The sequence below is a fragment of the Vulpes vulpes genome, chromosome 11 (assembly GCF_048418805.1).
Source record: "Vulpes vulpes isolate BD-2025 chromosome 11, VulVul3, whole genome shotgun sequence".
Lineage (NCBI taxonomy): Eukaryota > Metazoa > Chordata > Mammalia > Carnivora > Canidae > Vulpes > Vulpes vulpes.
Window position 1 is genome coordinate 33,732,437 of NC_132790.1, and position 16,526 is coordinate 33,748,962.

The window sequence follows — 16,526 nt, forward strand, 5'->3', positions numbered from 1 at the left end:
CAGAAAGTATGGTCCATCCACATTAGAGAAAGGATTAAGCAGATACATTCAGCTTTTCTAACAGATTTTCTTTCTCTAAGGCTTCAATACCCCTCTCACACTCACAGATAATCACATTAGTTTTGTCATTAAAAGCTCTCTTTTCATAGAATGCACCTAAACCGCTTAAACCACCCAGAGAGGTCGCATACATTATCAAACACCAAGACAAACGGAAGAGATTTTCCATCTTATGTCTTATTATTTCACTGTATCTATCTGCATGCTCAGAAGGCTAAGCCAAAAGATTTGGTGAGTTATCAGCTAAAAACTTATTCAAAATAAACAACCTCTATAGTATCCTTAAAAACTGCTCTTTAAACTGAGAAGAGACCTGGTAGTTTTTAATGCTGACAGAGTAGTCAAATGACAGAGAGGTTTTTCTATTTCCCTTTTCTCTTCTTCCCTGCATTCCCTCAGCCAAGTCGATGATTATTTCTGCATGAATGTTGCAGCTTCTGTTAACAGTAAACAAAAGCAAATGGACTCCGAGTGTGCAAAGCTCACAAACAAATTAAAAGAATGATACTGGAGTTGACATGGAAAAGGCATTCAATCACTGTCTCTGGATCCTTCAGAACTGTACAAGGTCCAGGCAGAATTGGAAATCACTTACTTTTTTTTCATAACCTAACTGTTACACATTATCTCACTATCCTAAGCCTGAGTTACAGACTTAGAAAAGGACTGCTGTTTGTCAGTTCTTTAAAAAGGAGGAAGTGTATCAGAGGGAGGAGGAGTCCTGGCTAAATGGAACTATCCAAGTGAAAGAGCGGTCCCCAACTGGGTAGTGTTTCTGGGATTAGTGGGTTGAGAGAACAGAGAGGAGGTCAAGAAAGGAGAAACAGAATGAACAGTGAAAGAAAGTGATCTGAAGCTAAAAGTTTGAGAGGGAGGCATGTAGTAGAAAAACTCTGAAATCATATAGGATAAAACTGGAAATAGAGGCAATGAAAATTGCTCAAGCAGGGGGCAAAGAGATTTCTTTTGGTTGGGGTACAAGCAAGAAACAGAATCATATTATAAGCAATTAAGAACTCCTTAATATGCCGAAAGAAAGGATAAAGCCAGTAAGAAAGAACTGAAGAGAAATGTAAAAGGTGATTGTCGGGCAAAAATACAAGTTATCTTGCCCTAAAAATAAACTTTTAGAATGTAAAATATACAAAAGATAAAAGAAGGATTGTGCTAAATCAAAAACAGATGACAAATATTTGAGATATACTCAATTAACTTTGAGTGAATATTTAGGAGAGAGAAAGGATAGAACATTTATTTACATTTAAGATGCAACAACAAAATATCTCAAAAGGAACGTAAAAGAAATGGAGAGAAAAGCAAAGTTAGTGTTCCTTGTTCCAAATCACACAGAAATGAACATTAAAAAACTGTATTCCTCTGGCTTTTTTCTAAATCAGGGGTCAGCATGCCAAATCCAGGCTATTGCCTATTTTAGAAATAAAGTATTATTGTCACACAGTCTTCCTCATTGATTTATATTTTTCTATGGCTATTTTCTTGCTATAACTGCAGAACTGAGTAACTGCAACAGAAACTGAATGGCCCACAAAACATAAAATATTTATTATCTAGTCCTTTACAAATAAAGTTTGCCTACCTTCATTCTAAATAACAAGGGAATTCCCCATGTTTTTATCACCTGACAAACTCATTTGCTCTTCGAGTGGGCATAAAAATCCAAACATAATTCTCACTTTGTACAAAGAATACAGTTAAATCTGATAGTTGACACAATATGGCTAGAGATCCACCCAAAACTTCATCCAAATCCTCTCCTAATCCAGGGCAATATGGTAGAAGATCAGAGGCTCTGAACAATGGTAGACCCAAGTTCAAATTCCACTTTCACCACTCTTCACGGAGTTTAAATTTCCTCTCCATAAAACTCCATAAATTTCCTCTCCATTGTAGCTTTTTCCCATATTGTGGGGATTAAATGGGATAGCATACATGAAAGTATTCTGTAAACAGTAAAATAATATAGATAAAGGTATCAGCACAAAGACATATATGGAGGCTAACTGGCTCAAATTTAGTTTTTTCTCATTACTTTGATCCAGGTTTTCTTATCATGAAAGAAATCTGCTCTTTTAAATAATTCTGTATTGATTAAACTCAATTTAATTCTTTACACATTTACCTCTGGCCTGCTATGTGCAAGACATCCACTTGTCATTCTATATTTTCGATGATGAATAGCAAATGACTCTGTTCCATTTGGGTTACAAAGTTTTGAGCAAAATGTTCATTTAATATTACGTTCAAAAAGAATGTATTAAGTTGAAAGTGCTTTTGAAAACTGGTTCTCATATTATCAAGTGTATTTACATTTCTGGCACTCATTGTAGCTGTAAAATCAGTTATATTCTCTAAACTTAACCATTAAGTTGGCCAAATTTTGATTTTAAAAGTAAGACGAGGGGATCCCTGGGTGGCTCAGTGGTTTAGAGCCTGCCTTCGGCCCAGGGCGTGATCCTGGAGTTCTGGGATTGAGTCCCACATCAGGCTCCCTGCTTGGAGTCTGCTTTTCCCTCTGCCTGTGTCTCTGCCTCTCTCTTTCTCTCCCTCTGCGTCTCTCATGAATAAATAAATAAAATCTTAAAAAAAAAAAGTAAGATGAATGTTCTTTACAAAAGAATGTTTAAAAGGGGATACACAATAAAGAATTTTGCCATGCAAAGAACCTAAACATTTATGGTATAATGTATCTTTACACTTTACAGAATGTCTTCACATCTAATATTTTATTTGATCTTCAGCACAACCCTATCGGAAATGTAAATATCATTATCTCATTTTGTAGAGCAAGTCATGGAGGTTTGGAAGAAGACTGCCTCACCCAAGATCACACCTGATAAATGGTAGTTGTGGATCAAGGATTCAGAGTCAGTACTCTTTCCACTCCACTCTGCTGCATAGTTATCACTCCTTTATGATATGTGCAGCGCTTAGAATACATTAGCAGTTGACTGAATCATAGCACTATGATAGCAGTTGCCATTTATTAAACACTACCCATATATAACATAGGTCTATGTGTCTCACATACATCACAAAGATTAATTATCCATGCGAAGTATACAACACAGGACTTGGCATATAGTAATCATTCCATTAGCAGCAACTACTGGTCTTAGTTCTAATTCAAACTCTATAATCTACACATTTTTTCTCCTTTATTCAAATGAGAGGAAATTAATGCAGCAAAACTGGGTAAGGGGAGCCTGGGTGGTGCAGTTGGTTAAGCTGTGAACTCTTGGTTTGGGTTCAGGTGGTGATCTTAGGGTCTTGAGATGAGCCCTGCATTGGGCTCAGCACTCAGTGTGGTCTGCTTAAGAGAGTCTCTCCGCTTCCCTCTACCCCGCTCCCCACTGTGTTCTTTCTCTCTAAAAAATAAATAAATAAATCTTAAAAAGAAAAGAAAAGAAAAGTTAGATAAGATGTCCAAGGTGAGTAAGGATTTCTGCCCAGGTTAGTCATACCAAAGTCATACCATACTTTGTCACTGGAGATTCCTCTGATGCTGAAAGTAGCAGAAAGCACCAATTTAAAAAACAAAACCCTGACACTAATAGTACAATATACGTTAACTAACTTGAATATAAATTTTTTTAAAAAAAGGAAAGATGCCTTCTAAAAACAAAAAGAGAGTGAGACAAGTCCATATTAAAAGTGATGACAGGACATTTTCCTATTACCTTGATAGGCCATGCAGGCAAAGGCTGTAAAAAGTCAGACTCATAAGGGTAGTCCACCATTGCCAGATTTATCCAGGTTTCAGAGATCCAAACTTTCAAATGTTGGACATCCTGAGTATTTGTTAGTGGGGCACATAAGTGAAGGGCTTCAGAAAGCCAACCCAAGCCAGCACCTGAGAATAGAATCACATTGTTGGAATCTAAAAAGCAGTCCCTGACAGAAAGTTTTATTTGGTATTTTAAAAAATTCAATCTTCTATATCCAAGAATGCTTTTTCAACATTTAATAAAATATTTTTAGAGCACCTATATAATCTTATGATAAACAAGTTGTCTATTCTGAGTTTGCCAGAATTTATATGAATTATTCCATTTCAAAGATATTACTTATATGAATTATTCCATTTCAAAGATACTATTTAAATAAGTAAATAAATAAAATGGAACATTAGAGAGCATTCAGAATGTGTAAACCACAACTAAATACAACAAATGGATGTATGACATAATATTGAGCAAAAGACAGCAGACACAAAACATAAATGTTCCTGATTATACCAGATGATGATTATACTATTATACCATACTGATTATATTTTCCCTTGTGAAATTTCATCAAGTGATGTATTTTATTTGTGTACTTTTCTGTATGTTCTACTTAAATTAAAAAAAAAAAACTGAGAAGTGTTGAAATTAACAAGTGAAAGGTAAGTAACTCCATGATATCTATTCTATTAATTGAATCATACCTGTTCTTGAATATCGATTAATAGCATCCCAGGACCTACGGATGCTTTCTGAACAATTTGGGCCACTTTTCTTAAAATCTGTAGTTACAATCTCCATAAATACACCACAAGATACCAGATTACCAAATTGCCAGATGGGGGCAGAGGCTGCAAGAGCTCTAAATGGTGAGAAAAATAAGAAAGGAGAAAAGAAAAAAAATGTAACTCACTGAATTCAAGTTTTAAAATCAAAACTGATATTGAACAAAAATGGTGAGAGAAATAAGTTGTTAATGAGATAGAAAGTAGAAATATCAGTAAACAGAACATGTTTTACTCCCCACCCAAAATTTCTAAGTATGCCTTGACAATCATTAAGAAGTGCTCATGTTCAACATAAATGCATTTACCCAACCACCATATGAGGATATTTCATCCTGAACCAGGCTGCAAGCATGCCACCGTAAGAGCCCCCTACGGCAATGACAGGTTGATTTTTAGCTCCCGGGATTGTTCTTTTCAAGTGTTTGATTAACATTGCAAAATCAGCCAGAGCTTGTTCTGATGTCAGATAATTCAAGTGTCTGGAATCCTAAAGAAAAGTAACAAAGAACACGTATAAATGTACACATAATAGCAGCTCAGGCATAGCATAGATCCAGGAAAAAAGCCAGTCAGATAAGCTTTTCTCCAAATAGAATATCTAGGCAATTGAGTTAAAATACCCAGTCAACACAATAGCAAAGCTGATTTAAACAAATCATTAAAAAAAAATTATTTTACATTTGTGGGACGAACAATGTAATTTTTATTAAAATGCTATTTACCAAAGATCTTGTTGAGGCAGAAACAACAGAAACAAACTGTAACATTTAAAATAGCAAATGTGATAGAATATAACTCTCAGCTTAACAGACAATTGCTGTATTATAATTTTTATTTTAATAAAACTTGAAACAGGGGCACCTGGGTGGCTCAGTGGTTGAGCATCTGCCTTCAGCTCAGGGTATGATTCCAGGATCCTGTGATCAAGTCCTGCATCAGGCTCCTTGCAGGGAAGCCTGCTTCTCCCTCTGCCTATGACTCTGCCTCTCCCTCCTTATTCTCATGAATAAATAAATAAAATCTTTACAAAAAAAATAAATAAAAGTTAAAAAAAACCTGAAACATTTAGGGGCGCCTGGGTGGCTCAGTCAGTTAAGCATCCACCTTTGCCTCAGGTCATGATTCCAGAGTCCCAGGATCAAGGCCCTGTGTCAGGCTCCCAGCTCAGCCTGCAGTCCACTTCTCCCTCTGCCTCTGCTCCTCCCTTTCACTTATTCTCTCTCTCTCTCAAATAAATAAAATATGTCTGTATGGCTACCATACAGACAAAGGTATATTGAATCCTGTGAAAAATTAAAGAATCATCAATCAAAATAAAACTCATTCTCCCTAATCAGAAAGATAATTATCATGTCTGATATACCAACAACTGGAAATTACCCTGTTGTAAACAACTATAAAATTGGAGTTAAAAACAAAAACCAATATAGCAACTATATTCAAGCATTAGAAAACATGCAATGTAAAACATTGATTCCTGAGAGAAGGATACTCATAAAGTTCCATGATCATCTAACTCTCTGCCTAGAGATAATTGCTTCACTTCAACATAGAGAGGTAGAACTCAGAATCCTGCTAAGCTGAGGAGGCTAATAAAGTATTTCCTTTAAAAGTCTAAGTCTTCTCTCTTTGAACTTGGACTGGACTTAGTAACTTGGTTCTAACCAACAAAATGTGTCAGAAGTGATATGTGGCTTCCAATGTTAAGTCATAATAATCCCAAGCAGTTTCCACCTTGCTCTGTTGGATTACTAATTTTGAGGAAAGCCAGCTACTTTGTCATGAGGCCACTCAAGTAAGGCTTTGGAGAAACCTAGGAAGAGACAAACTGCAGCCTCTTGCTAACACCCTGCAACATTTTGTCACTCATGTGGATTCTCCTTATAGTGGAGAGGGTTCTCTGGCAGCAGTCAGGCCTTCAGATAACTATTAGCACCAGCTGACATCTCAACCTCATGAGACCCCTTGAAAAAGAACCTCCTAACCGAGCCACTCTTTTTTTTTTTTTTTTTTCCGAGCCACTCTTAATTCCTTACCCATAGGAACTATGAGACAATAAATGTCAATTGCTGTTTTAAGTCACTGAGGTTTGAGGTAAATTGTTACATAGCAATAGGTAAATAGTCCAGCTATATACCTATTAGGCTACCCTATTTGATCTTCATGCTTTGGTCTCACCACTGTTTGACTTTGTCCATCATTTGGCACATTCAAAAATCACAGTTCTCATCTTTCCTCTTTCCTATGTATGTCACCTACTCCTTTAACCTTACTCCTTATCCAAGATGCAGATTTTCTGACCTCTTACCTCCTTTCTTTCTTTTCTTTTTTTTTTTTTTTTTTTTATTTACTTATGATAGTCACAGAGAGAGAGAGAGAGAGAGGCAGAGACACAGGCAGAGGGAGAAGCAGGCTCCATGCACCAGGAGCCCGATGTGGGATTTGATCCGGGGTCTCCAGGATCGCGCCCTGGGCCAAAGGCAGGCGCCAAACCGCTGCGCCACCCAGGGATCCCTTACCTCCTTTCTCATTGTCTGTCTGTCACTAATCTTTTACTTCCAGCTTTCATGGCACCATATATGGTTGAGTGTGAGTTTTTTCTAATCCTCACATATTTGTAATATTATCTCCTAAGCTACTGACAAAATCTGTGAGCACATGAAGAGAAAGAAGGATATCAAAGAGAACCCTTAGCTCCGTTTTGCTAACAAAGTATGAATCAAAGGGATCTAGGAGAGGATATTACGTTTTTGCCTGCAATAAGGTACTTCCCAATGGTTTCAGAACTCATCAACTCCTCTAATCAGATAATTATGCAGAATAATAAACTAAAGAATTGAGTTTCCCATGCAGTATCACTATGTGGCACACATATCACCAAATTGTTCTGCTTTTCATTTACAACACAAGGACTTTTTATTTATTTTATTTATTTATAACATGAGCTAATAAAGCCTTTGAGAACAAAAATTAAAACTCCTTTCAAAATAGGCAGCCTAGAAAATTACTGTCCCCAAGTTCTTTTGACTCAGAGTTCCCCAAAAGGATAGCTGATCTTAGATAATACACAATCTTTTTAAATTTAACACTTTTAATGTAATTTAGAAAAAAACATACCTAGACAAAGTTTGAAAAGTTAGTTGTTTAGAGAAAAATATTATGTAGGTAATAGTGCAGATGGCAAATTCATATACCCAGAATCACAAAGGTAGTACATGAGTGACTTAGTTAAGGAAAAAGTACCCTTTTTATTAGGTGTAGAGTCTATGGTCAAGGCCAAAGCTCCTTGTGAGCTCAGGAAAGGCCACAAGGGAATCTAAGTGGCCGGATGGACTCCCAAAACAGGGATAATTTATTCTGACTATATTGAAAAATACCTTATTAAATATTTGAGTACTCATTATATTTTTCTTTGTGGTAGACCCAGTAATTTAAGTGTATAACTTATAAAGCAGAATTATTTACTGACATTTTTGAAACAATGAGAAGTTCCCTCCATAGTCTCTGCAGCCATTCCTTAAGATTTTGCTGGTGAAGGCTAGCCTCATCACACGGAGTTAAAGACTGATTAACATTAGAAATGATAATATTATGGTTTAAGAAAGGCTTAATCTGTTTGATTGCATATAAAAAGAAAAGATTAAATACAAATTTTTGAAATTTCAAGCTGTTCAAGTTAAAGCTATCATTTCTTTCTTAGAGTGGGACATGTTATTAGAACATGTAGTATCCTAAACTTAAAAAAAAACAAAACAAAACCCAAAAACCTTTTAAACTTAAAAATAAAAAGTATACAGGCATACCTCAGAGATATTGCAGGTTCACTTCCAGACCACTGCAATAAAGTGAATATCGCAATAAAGCGAGTCCAACGACTATTTTGGTTTCCTAGTGTACATAAAAGTTATGTTTACACTATACTGTAGTCTATTAAGTGTGCATTAGTATTATTTCTAAAAAGATGTACATACCTTAATTTAAAAATACTTTACTGATAAAAAATGCTAACCATCATTTGAGCCTTCAGTAAGTTTTCTGAGCTTTTATCTTTTTACCAGTAGAGGATCCTGCCTAAATGTTGATGCCCGCTGACTGGTCAGGGTGGTGGTTGCTGAAGCCTAGGGTAGCTGTGGCAATGTCTTAAAAATAAAACAACAATGAAGCCTGCCACATTGATTGATTCTTCCTTTCATGAATATGCTTTCTCTTAGCATGTGATGCTGTTCAACAGCACGTTACCCACAGAATTTCTTTCAAAACTGATCAATCCTCTCAAACCCTATAACTGTTTTACCAACTAAGTTTATATAATTTTCTACATTCATTGTTGTCATTTCAACAATCTTCACAGAATCTTCACTAGCAGTAGATTCCATCTCCAGAAACCACTTGTTTTGCTTATCCATGAGAAGCAACTCTTCATCCATTCAAGTTTTATCATGACATTGGAGCTATTCAGTCACATCTTCAGGCTCCACTTGTAATGCTAGTTCTCTTGCTGCTTCCATCACATCTGTTGTTATATCCATTTTTTTTTAAGATTTTATTTATTTATTCATGAGAGACACAGAGAGAGGCAGAGACAAAGGCAGAGGGAGGAGAAGCAGGCTTCCATGAAAGAGCCCGATGTGGGACTTGATCCCGAAATTCTGGAGGCAAAGGCAGATACTCAACTGCTGAGCCACCCAGGTGTCCCATGTTGTTATATCCTCCACTGAAGTCTTTAACCGCTCAGCATCCACAAGGATTTGAATCTACTTCTTCCAAATTCCTGTTAATTTTGATATTTTGAATCCTTCCCATGAATCCTGAATGTTCTTCACAGTATCTAGGATTGAATCCTTTCTAGAAGGTTTTCAATTGACTTTGCCCAGATCAAAGGATCCCTCTCTATGGCATCTATAGCCTTACAAAATGTATTTCTTAAATAAGATTTGAAAGTCAAAATGACTCCTTGATCCATTGGCTGCAGAATGGATGCTGTATTAGCAGACATGAAAACAACATTCATCTTATTGTACATCTCCATCAGAGCTCATAAGTGACCACGTGTATTGTCAATGAGCAATAATATTTTCAAAGAACTTCTTTCTTGAGCAGTAGGTCTCAACAGTGGGCTTAAAATATTCAGTAACCCATGTTGTAAACAGATGTGTAGTCATCCAGGCTTTGTTCTTCCATTTATATAGCACAAAGTCCACTTTGTAAGTAAAATTCTATAAGGCTCTAGGATATTCGGGATGGTAAACATGCATTGGCTTCAAATTAGAGTTACTAGCTACATTAACCCCTAACAAGAAAATCAGGCCATCCTTTTGAAGATCTGAAGCCAGGCACTGACTTCTCCTCTCTAGCAATGAAACTCCTAGATGGCATCCCCTTTTAACAAAAAGCTGTTTTGTCTATATTGAAAATCTATTGTTTAGTGTAACCACCTTCATGAATTATCTCAGATCTTCTAGACAACTTGCTGCAGCTTCTACATCAGCATTTAACTGCTTCACCTTGCACTTTTATGTTATGGAGATGGCTTCTTTCCTTAAACCTCATTCATCAGCCTCTGCTAGCTTTAGACTTTTCTTCTGCAGCTTTCTCACTTCCCTCAGCCTTCATCAAATTGAAGAGAGTTAGGGCTTTGCTCTGGATTAGGCTTTGGCTTGAGGGAAATTGATCTAATTGTGGAAATTGTGGCTAATTTGATCTTCTATCCAGACTATTCAAACTTTCTCCAATATTAACAATAATGCTGTCTCACTTTCTTGTCATTTGTATATTCACTGGAGTAGCACCTTTATTTTCTTTCAAGAAGTCTTCCTTTGCATTCACAACCTGGCTGAATGACTGGCACAAGAGGCCTTGCTTTTGGCCTCTCTTAGCTTTCAACATGCCTTCTTCACTAAGCTTAATCATTTCTAGCTTACTATTTAAAGTGAGAGATGTGCAACTCTTCTTTTCATTGGAACACTTAGAGGCCATTGTAGGATTATTAATTGGCCTAATTTCAATATTTTTGTGTCTCAGGGAATAAGGAGGCCTGAGTAGAGGGAAAGAGATGAGGGAATAGCTGGTCGGTGGAGCAGTCAAAACATATACATTACTTATCAATTAACTTTACCATCTTATGTGAGCATCTAAGAGATGACCGATCGCAAATCACCATAATGAATACAATAATAATGAAAAAGTTTAACATATTACAGGTATTAACAAAATGACAGAGACACAAAGGAAGCAAATACTGCTAGAAAAATGGCACTGATTGACTTGCTCAACACAGAGTTGCTACAAACCTTCAGTTTGCAAATAAACATGATCTGTGAAGTACAGTGAAGTGCAATAAAACAAGGTATGCCTGTACTCACCTTGAATGAATTGTTACCAAAAGGTAGGGACTCTCCATAGTATCGATGTTCTGCAAACACCAACATAGCCTTCAGTTCCTCAGCCACATCCCACATGAACCCCTAGGAAACATTTACAAATCCATAGGATAAAAATTAGGATGTGAAAAAAGTCATTGAACCTTTTGGCAACTCATATAAAATGAACGTTAAACCAAACCAAAAGAGTTCTGAGAAGCTGCACAATTTATATTTGTTCTACAGATAAATACACATCAATCTCACACTATATTAGAGTGAAACAATTAAAAATAAGCCCAAGTCACTCAAATACCAGTCATTCCAACTCTCCTTATTCTAATACTCTACCTGTGGAATCAATATTATGTTGAAAATAGTCTTCAAATTGCACTGTGTACCAAACAACTAGGAAGAAACTGAGGGTATTTTTTTAAAGATATTATTTATTTATTCATGACAGACAGAGAGAGGGAGAGAGAGAGAGAGAGAGAGGCAGAGACACAGGCAGAGGGAGAAGCAGGCTCCATGCAGGGAGTCTGACATGGGACTGATCCCGGGTCTCCAGGATCACACCCCGGGCTGAAGGCGGCACTACACCACTGGGCCACCAGGGCTGCCCAGAACTGAGGATATTTAAGTTAGCTTTCTACTTGTAAACATTTACAAAATAAAAGAAAAAGGGATCCCTGGGTGGCGCAGTGGTTTGGCGCCTGCCTTTGACCCGGGGCGCGATCCTGGAGACCCGAGATCGAATCCCACGTCGGGCTCCCGGTGCATGGAGCCTGCTTCTCCTTCTGCCTGTGTCTCTGCCTCTCTGTCTCTCTCTCTGTGTGACTATCATGAATAAATAAATAAAAACTTAAAAAAAAAATACTTCACATATATTAATTCATTTAATTATACCAACAATCTAGGAGATAGGCAGTTTTATTATCCCCATTTTAGAGACAAGGACACCGAGGCAGAGTAGTTTAAATATTCTGTGATAGTCACACAGCTAGAAAGTGGCAGAGCCAAGATCCGAGCACTGGCTGTCTGGCTTCACAGCAGAATTATCAAGTGCTGTTCGATCTCCTTATGTCCACACTTAATGCTGATCATTAATCAGTCACTGCATTTTTTTCACTTACCTCAAGTGATGCCCTCAGAATCCTTCTGGACAAAGCACTCTAGGCAGTTAACATCAATCGATTAAATTTAGATTTAGCACAGATTAAAACTAATTGTCATTCCTAGGGCACACTTGTTTTTTAATGAACTGCTGTTCCCTAACAACTAAGAACTTCTAAAAGGTTTTGCTCATTTTGATCAGTAAGTGAACAATTAAAAGAGCTGTATGCATGTAATGATGGAGAATTTACCTGTTATCTGTGATGGTTTCACTAACCCCCACTTTCTCTCTTAAGACCTTGCCCATTCCCTACTGTTTATGTGCAGATCCTGTAACAGCCAGCTTAAGCATGCCCTCCTCTGCCTGCCATTTTGGCACTGCTGATCACTCCTGCCTTTCAACAGCACTGTGCTAGGCACAGATCTCTATTACTGTGTTGTAGTATTTGCTTACATATGTGTCTTACCCTACCAGACTATGAACTTCTTAAAGGTAAGGAACACCTATGAAAATAGCCAGACCTCTGGGGAGCTGACCTCAGGTTTTGAAAGGAAGCAATTTAATAAAACTGATTTACATTATAATAAGTGATTATTTGGCTGCATCTATTTCAGGGTGTTTGTGTTTTTCAGAAGAGGTGTAATATATTAACATTTAATAATATTATTGCATTGACCTAAGTTCCTAATTCTTATTTAGTCCTTATAACAACTCTATGAACCAGATTATTATTAATACATCCATTTAGCAGATAAGAAAACTGAGGTACAGAATTAGAAACCGCCCAAAGTCATACAGCATAACAGCAAAAGCGGAATTCAATCCTTATCAGTACTTATCAGTCTACTACTCTTGACTATTCTGCTATACTGTCTCTTAATAGATGAAGGTCCAGAATATGTGAAAATGAAACCAGGACATTTTAGTACATACTCCTAAGGAGGTGTCTAGGGCTGGGAAAAAGCCAGGATCTTTCTAAGGATCTACCTCTAGCTACTTCCCTGGAACTGGTACCTACACTGTACAGCTTTTCCTCTCTACCACTTTTGAGGCAAGCCTTAAATTTCAGTGTCTGCCAGAGCAGTGGAGGCAGGAACAACTGCCTACCTATAGTAAAGAAGAAAAGGGGGGGGGGGCACCTGGGTGGCTCAGTCAGTTAAATGTCCAACTTTTTTTTTTCTTTTTTTTTTTAGAATGTCCAACTCTTGATTTAGGCTGAGGTCATGATCTCAGGGTTGTGAAATCAAGCTCTATGTTAGGCTCCACACTGAATGTGGAGCCTGCTTAAGATTCTCTCTCCACTCCCTTTGCTTCTCCCCTCCCACTCTCTATCCCTCTGAAAGAAAGAAAGAAAGAAAGAAAGAAAGAAAGAAAGAAAGAAAGAAAAGAGAAAAGGAAAGGAAAGGAAAGAAAGGAAAGGAAAGGAAAGGAAAGGAAAGGAAAGGAAAGGAAAGGAAAGGAAAGGAAAGGAAAGGAAAGGAAAAGGAAAAGGAAAGGAAAGGAAAGGAAAGGAAAGGAAAGGAAAGGAAAGGAAAGGAAAGGAAAGGAAAGGAAAGGAAAAGAAGAGGAAAGGAAAAGAAGAGGAAAGGAAAAGAAGAGGAAAGGAAAAGAAGAGGAAAGGAAAAGAAGAGGAAAGGAAAAGGAGAGGAAAGGAAAAGAAAAGAAAGAAAAGAAAAGAAAAGAAAAGAAAAGAAAAGAAAAGAAAAGAAAGAAAAGAAAAGAAAAGAAAAGAAAAGAAAAGAAAAGAAAAGAAAAGAAGAAAAGAAAAGAAGAGGAGGAGGAGTTGGAAAAATAACTGGATAACTGAACTGGATAGGAGAAGCTGCCCCATGGCCTTGGCATAAATGGGAAGTCACACAAGAGAAAGTAAAAAAAAAGCTAAAGCAGTCTCAGTTGTTTCATAGAAAAAGTAAGCAGGAATCTGATGGAAAATAAACCCTAACTTCATTTGTCACTAATCTAAGAGAAACAGACATCCTAGGATCTCATTTCTCAGGGAATTATTTTATTTTCAACTAATATATTTAAACTCAACATTCCTAAGCAAATAATCAGAAATGGGAAATGCAGTACAGCATAATTGGATTCATACCTTTGCTTTCAACAAACATTTACTGAGCCCTCCTGAATACCAGGCACCATGCCAAACACTGGCAGTAGAGAAAATATGATTCAGTCTTCGCTTTAAGGTAATTCGCAGACTAGCTTTTTAGTAGTAAGTTGGTATTTTCTAATCATAGCTTTGGAACATAAAAAAGGAAAATTTCTTCCTCGCAAGTGTCCTTCTAAATTAAATGTTAATATGTTTAAGTGTTATCATAAAAGATGGTAGAATGTATAGTCAAGGAAGCAAGCTAACATCTACACTATTTTTTAACCCTCACAAATATAAGAAAAATAGAACTTAGGAAAATTAAATTAAAATATAGCTACAACTTTACCTCTCTTCATTCCTACTTAATAATCAAACTTGCTGGGTTTTGTTTTTTTTATTTGCTCTGGCTTTGTTCAGGTTTCATTCATTTATTCATTTAACAGATACATACTGAGCACCGACTATATGCCTAGCATAGTTTTAGACTGAATATACAACACTGACCAGAAATTCATGCCCTGTGTATTGTAGAGATCATAATCAAAACAAATAAACCAAAAACATCTATATGCAATAACATTCTTATTCCCATGTCCCTCATATCCTTATTCACTCTAGAAATAAGCTGGGATTAAAAAAAAAATCTAAGACTCAATTATCCAAAAATAATATTTCATTCTTTTCATGTATAATTCTTTGAGGCAAAACACACAGGCTTACTGGATATCTGGATTCATTCTTTTGTGATCTTCCCATTGATATACTTCTGCCATTTTCCTATTATTACTGAGTTTTATCTGTTATTTTTTAAAGAGCTTCACAATTAATTATAGTAATATTTGGTCATATATACTGCAAAACATTTTTTTCCAGTTTGCCATAATAAAAGGCAAATTGAGCATTGGAATTTGCACATACCGTATTATTGCAAAACCAGATAATGTCCCCTTCATTACCAGTGTAGAAAAGTATTGACCCACCATCTTTCTTCCAGTGTTCATCAGCAATTAGGTACCGCTGTTTAAAAGTTTTATCAACAGCAAATCCAAAATGATCAACCTATGACAAAAACAAAACAGACCAATTTCAGAGGAAAGTAATTAAATGAGATCAACAAAAAAGTAATTAAGTTTATTTTTCCATTAAAATCAACCTACGTTACAAAAATAATGACAAAACTTTTTAAACTTTATTTGATTTTAGCTGCAGTAGTAATATTGGCACTTTATTTTTAAATTACTTTCTTTATATTGTAAGATAAAATAGTGCTAGGGGAACCTGGCTGGCTCAGTCTGTAGAACATGCAACTCTTGATCTCAGGGTCATGAGTTCAAGTCCCACATTGGGTGTGAAATCTGCTTAGAAACAAAAAAAAAAAAACAAAAACAGGGGCATCTGGGCATCTCAGTTGGTTAAGTGCCTGCCTTCAGCTCAGGTCATGATCTCAGAGTCCTGGGATTCAGCCCCATGTTGGGCTCCTGCTCTGTGGGGAGTCTGCTTCTCCCTCTCCTTCTGCCCCTCCCCCCCACTTATGCATGCTCTCTCTCTCAAATAAATAAATAAAATCATTACAGAACAACAATAAAAAACTTATCAGTACTCAAGATTTTCAGCATAAGAGAAAAGATAACAATTATAAAATCAAGGAGCTACTTAAAAACACAGTAATGTTTCTCCATTGGAAACAGAGATATGAATCCATTAACTTTAAAAATACATATATCCCTGGGGGTCCTGGGTGGCTCAGTTGGCTGAGCATCTGCCTTAAGCTCAGGTCATGATCCCAGGGTCCTGGCCTTACACTGGGCTCCCTGGTCAGTGGGGAATCTGCTTATCCCTTTCCTTCTGCCCCTACCCCTCCCTGCTTGTGTGTGCTCTCTCTCTCTCTCTCTCTCTCAAATAAATAAATAAAATCTTTTTTTAAAATACAGATATCCCTCACAATCTGAATTTTCATTATCCAAACTTTCAATATCAAAATTCAAGGACTAAAAAGACTACTGAAGGGGCGCCCAGGTGTCTCAGTTGGTTAAGCTCTGCCTCTGGCTCAGGTCATGATCTCAGGGTCCCAGGATACAGCATTGGGCTCTCTGCTCAGCAAGAAGTCCACTTCTCCCTCTGCCTCTGCTACCCCTTCACTCCTGTTCTCTCTCTCTCAAATAAATAAAATCTTAAAACAACAACAACAACACTCTAAGAAACAAAACAGAGGATCATAGGGGAAGGGAGGGAAAAATAAAATAAGACAAAATCAGAGAGGGAGACAAACCATAAGAGATTCTTAAAAGGAAACAAGTTGAGGGTTGCTGGAGGGGAAGGGTGTGGGGGGCTGGGGTAACTGGGTGACAGGCATTAAGGAGGGCACAT

General features: G+C 36.9%; 1 protein-coding gene across 8 annotated transcripts in view; it reads right to left on the reverse strand.

Annotated features, from left to right (window-relative positions):
• Positions 1-16,526, reverse strand: part of PRCP (prolylcarboxypeptidase) — a 138,652-nt gene that overhangs the window by 84,838 nt on the left and 37,288 nt on the right. For all 8 annotated transcript variants that reach the window (XR_011995148.1, XR_011995149.1, XR_011995150.1 and 5 more), the window contains 5 exons: positions 15,078-15,218; positions 10,954-11,055; positions 4,897-5,078; positions 4,508-4,665; positions 3,759-3,931 (listed from right to left, as the gene is read on the reverse strand). Coding sequence is in view for 5 of the 8 variants with exons in the window: in XM_072726031.1 (XP_072582132.1) it covers positions 3,759-3,931; positions 4,508-4,665; positions 4,897-5,078; positions 10,954-11,055; positions 15,078-15,218 (756 nt within the window). In the remaining 3 variants the exon portion in view is untranslated. The remainder of the gene's footprint in view (positions 1-3,758; positions 3,932-4,507; positions 4,666-4,896; positions 5,079-10,953; positions 11,056-15,077; positions 15,219-16,526) is intronic.